Source organism: Hemibagrus wyckioides, linkage group LG27, assembly GCF_019097595.1.
Source record: "Hemibagrus wyckioides isolate EC202008001 linkage group LG27, SWU_Hwy_1.0, whole genome shotgun sequence".
Lineage (NCBI taxonomy): Eukaryota > Metazoa > Chordata > Actinopteri > Siluriformes > Bagridae > Hemibagrus > Hemibagrus wyckioides.
The window spans coordinates 11,050,001-11,062,785 of record NC_080736.1 but is presented as its reverse complement, the minus strand read 5'-3'; the positions used below and the strand labels follow the sequence as shown (position 1 = coordinate 11,062,785).

The following is a 12,785-nucleotide window of genomic DNA, read 5'->3' as shown; positions in this document are numbered from 1 at the left end:
ATGAAGTACTATAGTGAGATTAAATACACTTGGAAAATGTTAAGCTTCACAGACATTGCTGCATTGCATTCACATGAACATTTACAAGATCATGTTACTGCCAGGTCAGCGTTACTGCTGTGACCAATCGAAATAATATCTGGTCATTGACAGTCCTGCGCAGATCCCCATTTATTGACGGTCAGAGTAGATGAGACATGGGTTCACCTACAACATAAATGGCCTAATAATCTGGAGGTGTGTGGCTTATTAAATAATAACCAGGCACAGAACTGCGATTAACTATTTGTGGCTTTATTTCACTTTTTTTAGTCTACAAAATATAAATGCATACATAGAGGTAGTGGCAGGATTCGTTCCGTTTTCCTCCCCATTAAGACAACCTTTTGTCCCATTGTACAAATTCAAATAAAAATGGTTTATAAAAGATGTGATTCCTTAAAAGTTTTATTGTGCAGGAATGTGGCCAGCATTTAGCACACTCTCGAACAGCTGAGCAAGAATAAAATTTTGGCCCCAAACCTAACTGGCTTCATGCAAAGCAATGCCTTACTGAGCAAAAAGACATGAATAGGTGCGAGTTACTCGACTGCAGAGTAAAATGTGTAGCATGCTGGGCAAATTCCTTCACGGAGAGGAATCAAAAATTTGGGATTTAACAAGAGGAATGCTCTCTCAGAAGTCAAAATAAAAAGTCTGATACAATGTACAGTGCAAATAATCACAGTGTATTGCAAAAGAAAAGAAAAAAGTTGATTGTCAACACAAAAAAAAAAATCCGTAATAAAACTGACAGAGGACGACTCCCATAATAAATCAGGGTAGTGCTTTAGCAGTGGATATGTATAATAAACCAGATCAAACAGAAGAGTTTACCCTGCTCACTGATAAAGGTTACTCATGTTCATTCCAGTCCATCATTGTTTAAAGTGGGAGTGTTGCAGACCTGCAGCAATACTCAAGCCCAAGTGTTTTCTCTGTTTGAACACCAGCTCACCCCACACAGACCTAATAAGCTGAACTAGTGGACCTCTAGGCTAAATTAATAAATCACAGTGATCACTCATAAAGATTACAACATATCTGAGACGCTGACATTCCTTCACTGTTCCAAACATAACAGCATTACTCCCACCTGCACAGCTGAGCCATCAATCTGAGGCTTTCTGCTTCTCTGTTCTTTGCTGATGAATAAGAGGTGGATATTGTGCTTCATAATGTACAATCACTCCAGTTTCATATCATCACACATGCATCCGCCCACCCAGCCACACACACGTGCACTCATGAACACACACAAACAAATACATAGACGTACACACATGCATACATGAGCGCACACACACAACCACATAGTCACACAGACACACACACATGCGGACACACTCCAGCTGACTTGACTGAGAAGGGAACGGTCATATTGGCCATTTGAGCTGACTTCACAAACGATTCAAACACTAAACATAACCACTGCTTTAACACGAATGCAGATTTTAAGCTCCCACAGACACAGATAAATGCTAAAGGTATCGAATATGAAAAACACTGTGTGTCAAATGTTTATATTACAGTCATAACACTGTTTTTTTTAAGCCTCAGGATGAAACCTGCTTCCTGCTTCATAGCACACTGTGTCGAAACCTCACTTCACATCATGGGCTTTTATTATTTTACATTTTGCATGAGTGTTCAGTGGAGCACAGAGCTCTGAAGAGGTTAACAGGTCATTAACGAGAAACTGCAAAAGCAATTAAAAATAAAAGGCAGAGCAGCATAAGACAGTTTCTATTAGGAGAGAGAGAGAGAGAGAGAGAGAGAAGTAACATTAAAACTGCTTTATTAAAAAAAAAAAAAAAAAAAAAAAAAAAAAAAAAGAGACAAAAGCTGTTTTGTTTAAGAACAAGGAACCGTCTGTTGGATAGACTTTTATATAAAAAACGAGTAATAGAACCCCCATGAAGATTAAACAGTTCAGTGGTATTTACCACCCTTCCATATTTCAATACTTCATACCCCCGGTGATTAATAAATTACAGAATTTCACACCTTAAATCATCATCATCATCATCATCATCGGACTTTAACATTGTTTCTTGTACAGGCACAGCTTCAACAGGATGTAGTTTGATCGTTTATAAATGTACTTAGAATACATTATATTACATTAGAATAAACCTTCTCAGTCCTCACTCAGAGAGACAACGTGTTGATGAAGCCGTCCTGACTGCTGGAGCGTTTATACCCTGACGACGAGCTGAAGTAGGTCTCTCCGTCAGTGCTGATGTCGTCGTCGTCATCGTCATCATCATTCATGTTGTTAATGAGGGGAGCTGAGCTGTTCTTTCGTCTTTGGGAGGAAACAGAAGTACAGATAATGTCAGTGTTCATGCTCTGTTTACTACATTGGGAGATAATTAGATTACTTTAAAAAAAAATTCCATTTTGAAAACAATATTAGACTTAATTTAATCTAGAAGAAATGCAATCATTATACCCCGATCAGGCATAACATTATGACCACCTGCCTAATATTGTGTTGGCCTCGCTTTTGCTGCCAAAACAGCCCTGACAGGTCAAGGCATAGACTCTTCTAGATCCCTGAATGTATGCTGTGGTATCTGACTTAAAGGATACTTTTGACAGATACTGACCACTGCAGACCGGGAACACCCCAAAACAGCTGCAGTTTTGGAGATGCTCTGATCCAGTCGTCTAGCCACCACAGTTTGGCCCTTGTCAAACTCGCTCAAATCCTTACGCTTTCCCATTTTTCCTGCTTCCAACACATCAACTTGTTGCCTAATATATCCCACCCACTAACAGGTGCCATGATGAGGAGATAGTCAGTGTTATTCACCTGTCTGTGCTCATAATGTTATGCCTGATCTGTGTACGTAATGCAAGACATTTGATACTGAACACTGCAGAATGTAATGTGGTTAAAGTACATCCCTGTCCTTGCAAATTTAGTCAGGTGAGATTAAAAAGTAATCGCCCTAAAAGCACTCAAATACAGTTTATTTAAAAGCCACTGCTGCTCGATTCAGGTTACCTCATTTCACTGCGTAAGGCTTTGAGCTGATTCTGGAGCTGCTCGTTGGCCTCCTGCTGCTCCTCCAGGTCCCTCTGTAGTTTCTTCTTACTGTGCTCCAACCGGTCAATCTCCTCCTCTGCCTCGTCCATCTGCCTCTTCAGAGCCTTCAGACGCAGGTTCAGCTGCACACACAGCGACACATGAGATCAACTCCTGCCCACCACGACTGTGTAAACCCTACTCACACCCACTCAATCCTGCAATAATAACGAAAGACAGGTTTGTTGTGCTCACCTGGTCTTTCTGATCCTGTAGCGAATGCTGCTCTTCATCCATCTGCATCACCATCTCCTTCACTTTCCGCTCCAGCCGACGGTTCACCAGCTGCAGGTTTGCACGGTCTCTGTCCAACAGAGAAAAAGAATTACACAGCTAATTAAACTGGGTCCTGATTTTTTTTTTTCCCCCTACTGTTAAAAAGAGTTGTGATTTTGTAGCTTCAAACCTTTCTTCTGCTTCCAGTCTCTCCTCGAGCTCCTGGATACGGCTCTCCAGCTGGGCCACTAGCCCCTCTTTACTAGACTTCTGCGAGTTCTCCAGATGAGATATTCTGCTCTTCAGGTCTTTATTCTAACAATAACAGTGCACAGTCAGTGTACACCAAAACCTCACACCATCTTTAAATCAATGCTGCATGAAGCTAGTGACAGACGACAGGAACTGGCAAGAATGATAGCTAAGATGATGAAATTTGAGGAGCAATAACCCTATTCATAACAAGGATCACTTGTTGTGGTTTGGTTCCTTTTACACAGAGATTTGTTGTTTTTTTGTTCTTCATTTTTTAATCTAAGTGTGGGCCAGGTAACGATCTCTGGAGAATCTTGGAGAATATAAAGTGCACCTGTGTAAGAATACTCTGAAATTAACTCTCATATGAAGCCCGTGTAAAATGAACAGGGCTTTTTTGTAATCCCCCTGAGAACTGCTGTGCTCTATAGCATGAAAGAGGCTTTTCATGTGTACCTGTCTGTCCAAGGCAATCTTATCACACTCCAAGTCTTGTTTGCTGGCTCGCTCCTGCAGCAGCTCACTCCTCAACTGCTCCATCTGTCACACACACACACACCATAATTAGACACTGTAAACATATTGCACTCTGTACAACAACAAGACGCGTAGGAAATATCTCAGACAGCATCATGTTGACGCTTCCTCTTAGAGTTGGTGCCACGGCAACTGTATAATTACCGGAACATTCTCAGTAGTAATTTGCATTTTTTTTGAAAGAAAAAGGTAAAAAGGTTGGGTTTCTTATTGAGCCGCTCTTAGAAATTCTTGCCAGGTTACATTCTGAAACACACTTCCCCTACGTGTATTTCCATAACACAGCCAAAGTGACTGAACTGCTGAATGCTCTGACGCCTCCATCATTCCTCACCTGGACGGACGTCTCAAAGCATGACAGGTAATCATTACAGACTAACAGCTGAATTCTGTAGAGCCGAGCTACTTATTAAAGATTAAACCACGATAATTGCTCAAGTATATGTAATATTTTATTGAACATCTAAAAGGAATGGCTGAGATGGTTTAACATCACGTTCACGCTATTTTCCGATCGACCTTAAATGTGACTGATCAAGGATATTACTTTATGTCTGAAGTAATAGAAGTTTACATCATACAATATGTGTACATGTCTGAGTTTACCAGTTCTAACTTACAGACTTTCTGATCCTGATTCAGGACACAGTGTGACTTAACAGAGTTTATAATTGCGATGTAAACTTGACAGCATTAAGGGAGCAGAAATCTCTGATGAGCAGAATCATATTTTTGGCATCATCATGACGTCCATGCTGGAGTTATGTGAAGGATATTATATATACACCGATTAGGTATAACATTATGACCACTGCGAGGTGAAGTAAATAACACTGATTATCTCCTCATCATGGCACCTGTTAGTGGGTGGGATATATTAGGCAGCAAGTGAACATTTTGTCCTCAAAGTTGATGTGTTAGAAGCAGGAAAAATGGACAAGTGTAAAGATTTGAGCGAGTCTGACCAGGGCCAAATTGTGATGGCTAGACCACTGGATCAGAGCATCTCCAAAACTGCAGCTCTTGTGGGGTGTTCCCGGTCTGCAGTGGTCAGTATCTAGCTGTGGAGGCCCCATGTTGCAACTTACAGAATTTAAAGGATCTGCTTCTAACATTTTGGTGCCAGATACCACAGCACACCTTCTAATCGAGTTCATGCCTCGACGGGTCACGACTGTTTTGGCAGCAAAAAGGGGATCAACACGATATTATGCAGGTGGTCATAATGTTACGCCTGATCGGTGTATAGCTTCATTTAAAACTTAAATTTGTACAAAAAGGTGCAAATGCGGACTCATTATATAAACAGTATATAAACATTGGGGCATGTATTACTGAAATAAATGTAAGGCAGATTCTAATTGTGTACATTTGACCAAATAATTCATTTAACACAAGTTCAGTGAAAGCAATAATTAAAGAAATAAACCCTACAGCTGTTCTACATGATAAAGAGGAAACAGTCACAACTGTCTAGCTGAACAGTACAAAAGTGCAGGCAGACAGAGGGAATAAAACGCTATGAGAAGAAGGAGATTGATAGGGAAACAATGAGAGGACGACTATCTGCTGGCATGAGGCGGTAATGGAGGATGATATTTTATGCCAATTAGTGTGTGACAGCAAGTCTCAGCAGTGAGCGATGGGGTGTGTGTGTTGCCCTGCGCTGCGGGGCGCCGACTCAGCAGAGTACAGAACACTAATACACGTGCACAGGCACACACACACACACACACACACACACACACACACACACAGAAACTCATCAGAGATGAGGAGAGAGAAAAGGAGGAGATTACTGTCATTTAAACACACTCATTTTGCACCTGGTGCCACGGGTCTCAGGTGTGCCCATCCTGATGCCCCCCTGCTGCCACTTTAAAGCCCCTCATTCCCTTAATCTACTTCCCTCTAAACCTTTACAGCATGCCACGGTTTCCACGGAAACTCACCCTGGCCTCTCGTAGGACCATTGTGTCTTTTTTTTTGGCTCCATTCTCTAATTCCAGACCGTCTATGCAACTGCATTCCCTCATCTATTCATCATTAGCTCAACTCAGATCCAGATATGGCACATCTTTGCCATGCCTCTCTACAGGTGCGTTAGTGTCTATGGACCCGATTATGTCATGGGAAAAGGAGCTTCTCAGAAAACAATAAGCAGGAAAAGTCATACGAGGCTGAAACAGGGCAAAAGTTGAAGGTGTAAACATGCCCTCACCATGTAATGTATGAAGCTGAAAATAAACGGCTTGTTTCCAAAGGAACTTTCCTTAGCGCTTGTGTGTGCAACACACACAAAAACACACTCACACACAAACATTTATGTAACATCTAAATGCAACATGCATCTTTTCAAAGCGAATTAACATGATGACATTATTCCACTAAATCATTTGATTTCTCAGATTCTAATAAAGGAAAAAGAGAGCTGGTGGTGTACAAACATCCAAAAACAAAAACCTCTGCTCTGGGATTCCTGAATCTTCTGTCCCATAAATGTAGTTAGAGCAAAGTCGGGTGCCTGCTAACCTGAGAAGCCTGGCAACTCGTGTATTTTGGCTGAGGCACTGCATTAGAAAGAGCTCCTAATTGATGCATGAAAATTGGACAGGCAATGTTACATGATAGGATAGCCTGCCAAAGCGGCCGATTACGCAAGATCCTCTTACAATACAATATCCCATCATCCAAATCCCTCTCATTCACAGCCCTGGCAGAAAAAAGGCTTGACAGACCAGTTCGCAAAGCAGCATGTGTGTGTTTTAATGCGTTATATATTAAATATGCGCTTTATGGTGGAACAGTACTACTGTACTGTAGAAAGTCTAACCTAACTTAAGCCTTCCAACTGAATTTCCAGTTTCTTCAGTGTTAAACATCTGACACATTCTACATGCGAGAAACGCTCACCTGTTCTCTGCCTCGATCTATTCTGTCCATCAGCAGGTCCCCATTCTGTCTTTCCTCATCCAGTTCCATCTGCAGATGAGATACCTGCTCCTGTAGGAACACAGCACACATCAACATCATCATCATCATAATCTGAAAGTACTAGTGTATATAGTAGTTTAAATCATTATATCAATTAATATGTTTTTAAAGCAACAGACACTGATGGCCTAAGAACATCTCTATATCTTTAACCTAAGAATAACAAACACAAGCATCTCTGAATATGTAAAATAAATAAATAAATAAAACCGCTAAGTGAAAATGTCCAACATCCTTCTGCTAAGCCATTGAGATAATATCTAGTTAATAGTTCAGTATTGCTAAGAATTTGGAATGGTCAAATCTAGGGAATTGTAACTGTAACATCTAGTGCTTCTGTTCATAAAAAATGGACGAATGTAGGAATTCGAGGAAGGTATAAAGAAAATCGACATATAATGTGTTTGCTGTTGACTGTATGCACCACCATGTTGTGATGTCAGAAGGTATGCTTATGTTGAAGAACTCGGGTTAAATGGACTCATAATCCCAAGTTCCAAATTGAATGACACACTTTTCCATGTTGGAGGTGTTTAGAGTACAATGGACCACCCCATTAGTCAGTTGTACTAATTAAATATGATGCTTTAACTATCAGATCAGCTCTAATTTACAATTACATATAAAGCTCTGATTAGAAGCCATAGATTGAATAATTGACAGATAACTAAGATATTATTATAAATACAAAGCTCATGTTTCATTTAATATAAAGTTGAACTGGGCTCTGCGTGTGTACCTCTAACAGTTTGACTTGTCTGGCTTTGTCGTTATTCTGCACTTTAGTGTCTGCATCCACTTCCAGTGCAAAGACCTTCTGTTGCAAAGTTTTCGCTTGCTCTTCTGCCTCGTCTCTCTCTCTCTTACAAAGCCACAGGTCTTCTTCCAGTTGACCAACCTATACACACACACACAAAATACAAATACTTAGACATCAGACAGTTGCCCCACCAACACTTTCAGCTTAAATATAATGGCTGCTGAGATACTTTTCTCTTACACTTATGTGTCTCTGTATAAACCTACAGAAGGCAAGTTCTGTTGTTTTTGCTCAACATGCAAGATGATTTTGAGAAATGAATGCTGAAATCTATTGTCTCATTTTTATCTTTTGCTGCCAAACCTAAAGGTTTTCAGCATACAAACAAAAACATACGAAGTGGTCTTGTTTTTCCAATATATTTAGAGGGACTGTGTGTTTGTGGAAATCTATGCATATATATTTATGTGTGCGATTTCGGTAATTTCATGAAGTTTGCATGATGCTAAGCTGGTGCTTTTGAGCTTTCCTTCTTCTTTAACAACATTATTCAACAATGCAAAACAAGTTTCAAATTTCAAACAAATTTCAGCTCATAACCTTGTCTTGTATATCTACATTCAGGATATGAGAGAAACTTTATAACAAATGAGTAACACTTTCGATAACACTGTAGCACAGAGCACATACTGTACCATATGTTTCAACTTTTAGCATGTTCAATGTTTTTAACTTTTGCTCAACACTCACATTCCTGCCAACTCAGATCCAGCACTTACTACCCCAACCACATTATACCGCCTTCACTATGAATACGAACACACATACACACACACACACGTTCGATCGACTTTTTTCACAAACAGGCCAAACGTCTCACCATAATAAAGTCTTTAAAAAGAGATGAAAAACAAAAAAACAAGACAGGGGGTGTGCAAGACAGAGACAGCAGATACAAGTAGTCTAAACATATTATGTGTAGTGGGAGTGTGTCTGGTGTAAGCATGTGTGCATGATAAAAGGTTGTGTGTTTAGGGAGTTGAAGCCGTATCAGAGCTGAGGATGCAGCTGCGCGAACAACTTGGATGTGTGCGCATAAGAGCAGTGTGTGTGTGTGTGTGTGTGTATTATAGGGACGTCTCATGGGATCAGGAGTTAGAAGGTCAACACTCGGACTCTCCCATCTCAGCAAAAACACATCCTCCTCTTCCTACACACACAGCTGTGTACAGGGGAAGGGCCTGCATGTTACATCTCTTTAATATTGCTATTGTTGTTTTTCTTCCTTTCCAACATCATGCTAACTAGCTGTAGAGTAGACACACACACACACACAGAGAGAGAGAGAGAGAGAGAGAGAGAGAGAAGATGAAGAACAAGTAGAGGAAATGCTAAAATTTTGCGAAAAATTAAACTAGACGATTTCACAATTTTTGGTTAAATGTTAAATCCATATTATTCTTCCTTTGTTTGTAATGACTTTAAAACAGAGAGGGAATGTAAAAGAGCGAGAGCGAGAGAGAGCGAGAGAGAGAGAGAGAGAGAGAGAGAGAGAGAGAGAAAGAGAAAATACAGACAGCTAGAGTGAGACACAGACAGAGAGAGACAGACAGAGAGATGGAGTCTAGATAGAGCTGATTATCTCTCCACTCCAGTTTTGGACACCGTGCTCCTCACAGCATGCTCGTTTGAAGAACTCACTATTCCCATATCTAACAATAACATTCCACACATGCCAGAGTGCTGATGGGCTAACTGCATCCCATCAGCCTGGGTCAAAGGTTACTGGGTTTGTGGAGTGTGAAATGGGTTAGATCTTTACTTTGTCCCAGAGCCTGAGCAGTTAAAGGAATGCTCCAGCCTTTTCTTTCCTAACTAATCTGCATCTGTAGTGTATAAAGGATCATCAATGGCCAGGAATCTGGACACGTTTCCTTGTTCTGAGAAAAGAAAGGAAAAGCTCAGATTTGTATACTCTATATTCAATTATGCTGGAAGTCTACAGTCCGTCAGTGGGAAGTGTATTTTCCTAAATGTTTTTTTAAGATTAAACTTAAACATATTCACTAGAACTCTGGGCACTATAAGTATATATAATACACAATAAGACACAAAGTAAAAGGTAAGGTGAAAAGAAAACGAAAATATTCAAGTTATGCAAGATATCATATGACACCTGAGTATTTATATCCAAATGTTATTTCGAAAGAACTCTTCTTCTTCTTTTCCTGGATGCATGCGTTATTTAGTGGAGTCTTGATCGTAGAAAAAAGGTTGTTGTAAATGAAATTCTGACAAAGATATCTTACACTGAAAAGGGTTCACAATGACCTACAGACGTGAGGCTTCACACACACGTTGTGACACACACGCACAAATGCACGTACACACACTCACTCGTGTGCGCATGGATACACACCCATATACATATACAGCTGTACAGACACACACGCACAACCCTGAAACCACTGTGACAGAATGGTTTGTACTTTAGTCTATCAGTGTCCACTTTAATAGCAGTTCATGCAGTTGTCTAAATTAACCAATCATGTAGCAGCAGCACAATACATACAATTATACAAATATAGGTCTAGAGTAGTTTCAGATAATGTTTACATCACATATCAGAATGAGGAGTAGGTTTGATCTCTCTGACTTTAACTGTGGCATGGTTGTCGGTACCAAGTGATACGGTTCGAGTATTTCTTAAATAATTAAACTGATGATTTCCTGAGAACTGTTCTCAAATCCTAGAAATATTTTTGATGCCTGTGGCTGGGAAAATGTCAAACAGCACATCAAAACATGCATGTTTCCAGGACCCTTGATATGACATTTGTTTACAGGTTATCTGGGGAGTTGTTAATGATGAGTAGCTGTGTGTCCCCGCCCAACCAACCTTCTCCTGAAGAGACTTGGCAGTGATGCGAGATTTCTCGAGCTCCAGACCTCCATCTCGCAGCTGCCTCTGGAGCTCGGCCAGCTCCTTCCTGTTTTTCTCCTTGTAGGTGTCGATCTGCTCCTGCAACTCCTGTGTGGAGCTCTGAGATGCCTCCACGATCTCACACATCTACACACACACACAGTATGGTTGGTGCTAAGGGCTGCATAGACTAGTCGATTTTACATTCATTACCTTTGAGGTGAGGTTGACTAGGAGAGGAAAAAACAGCAAGGCAGACAGTAAGGAATGCAGCTAAATGTATTACATTAGTCTGAAAACATTTCCCACTAGATGAAGCCAATTCTACAGTCAACTGTATTGATAAAACTCTCTCTTTTTTTTTTAAATCACTTCCATACCACTTTTGCAGAGGTGTTCTGACCAATCCCGATCAATCCTTCAGTTATTTGTGTTGGTCTTATAAAATCCTTCCACTATCCAATCCCTGTGTTTAAGGCTGCCCATCATAGAGAGTTAGAGTCAGCTGACAGAAACTGACCCAGGCTACTTTTTGGACACGCTTCCCTGGGTCATTATCAGTCTGGAAAAAACTACCAGCCATTGCTGTTGACACTGTATTCTCTACCCAAGGAGAGTCGCTAATAAGACTCTAAATGATGGACTGATTTCAGCTGAGCCACCACAGCATTTTAAAAAATTGGTACATACCCATATGTACAATATGATATAATATTGTAATATCACTTTGTACAATAATCACACCATTTTATTCCTTTTCATTATAAATCAACAGCTTAGCCTAAAGCAGCATGGGAGCTGGAAATGTCCTTTTGTAGCCTGTGAAAAGGCTGTTAACTAAAGTGCATTATAAAGTGTTCTTTGCTGTACCTGCACTTAAACATGCAGCCAAAAAACAATGTCCTCAATCAGTTTAATTGTGGAAAAGAAAACTAGTAATTACTGGTAAAAACTAGCACGAGCAGCCCCTAGTCGGTACTTCTGGTCAAAACACCTGAGTGATGCAAGCAATCATGACTGAATTAATCTGGGCATCTTTTCATCAGTAAAGGCTTTAAACAAATAACAGATAAAATAATAATTTTAAAAAAGCTTTTTCTATAATCTATAATCTATAAAACATGCTCTCTACATCTGATGGAGGTTAAGCCTGGCAACATTTTGCATAATCCTGAATCACATATTCTTTTGTGTTGATATCATTCTAAATTGTACAAAATAATAAAATCACTGGATTTTATCATTTGACCTTAGATCTTAAATCACATCTCGCTCTTGTGATGGTGAAAAATGTTTTAATAATAAATTCTGTAATGTTAATAATTATAAAAAACAAATCTGGTGATTTTTACGGCAGAGCTGTATAGTAGATGATCCTTGAGTCTCACCTCCCTCTGCAGCTTTTCCACAGTCCTGTCTAGCAGTCTCCTCTCCTCCTCAATCTCGTTCTTTGTGTTTTTAAACTTCTCCTTCTGACTCTTTTCTTCCTTCAGACGTTCCTCCAGCTCTTTGTGCTCCAGGGTCAGTTTGGTCAAGTTTCTCTGAGGAGAACAGATAACAAAGTTTATGATTTTTCTACAAACAATATAGAAGGTGCATTCTCTGACCAGACACTGAAGCGTGGTGTAGACTGACAGGGGATCACGTTGTGGGAAACGTGGCTCACCTGCACGTCTTCCAACCGTGCCGATAGAGCTCGATTTGCACGGCTCATTTCTTCTTCTTCTTCCTTGACCTCATTGAGAGACTCCTCAACTTGCCTCTTCTCTCTCTGCAGACACACATGGACAACTGATTAGTTTGAAATGTCAGAGGTGATGTGGACCTGGTTTGCGTTTTCATTACAATGGAAGAACTGTGGCTTATGTAAAGCAACAAAAGTGACAAATACTTGGTGAATGACATTTCAGCACTGCAAACATGGAGACATCAGAGTCTTATATGTATATGAATGACTGGGTCGCTAA

At 40.2% G+C, this 12,785-nt stretch overlaps 1 protein-coding gene across 1 annotated transcript in view; it reads right to left on the bottom strand.

Moving 5' to 3' along the window:
* Positions 1 to 278: 278 nt before the first annotated feature.
* cgnl1 (cingulin-like 1) overlaps positions 279 to 12,785 on the bottom strand; it is a 33,822-nt gene continuing 21,315 nt past the window's right edge. Inside the window, exons 10-19 of the mRNA XM_058381640.1 lie at positions 12,485 to 12,589; positions 12,207 to 12,359; positions 10,795 to 10,965; positions 7,875 to 8,033; positions 7,055 to 7,144; positions 4,061 to 4,144; positions 3,540 to 3,664; positions 3,329 to 3,437; positions 3,053 to 3,216; positions 279 to 2,347 (exon numbers count right to left, since the gene is read on the bottom strand). Coding sequence (XP_058237623.1) covers positions 2,191 to 2,347; positions 3,053 to 3,216; positions 3,329 to 3,437; positions 3,540 to 3,664; positions 4,061 to 4,144; positions 7,055 to 7,144; positions 7,875 to 8,033; positions 10,795 to 10,965; positions 12,207 to 12,359; positions 12,485 to 12,589 — 1,317 coding nt within the window. The 3' untranslated portion in view covers positions 279 to 2,190. The remainder of the gene's footprint in view (positions 2,348 to 3,052; positions 3,217 to 3,328; positions 3,438 to 3,539; positions 3,665 to 4,060; positions 4,145 to 7,054; positions 7,145 to 7,874; positions 8,034 to 10,794; positions 10,966 to 12,206; positions 12,360 to 12,484; positions 12,590 to 12,785) is intronic.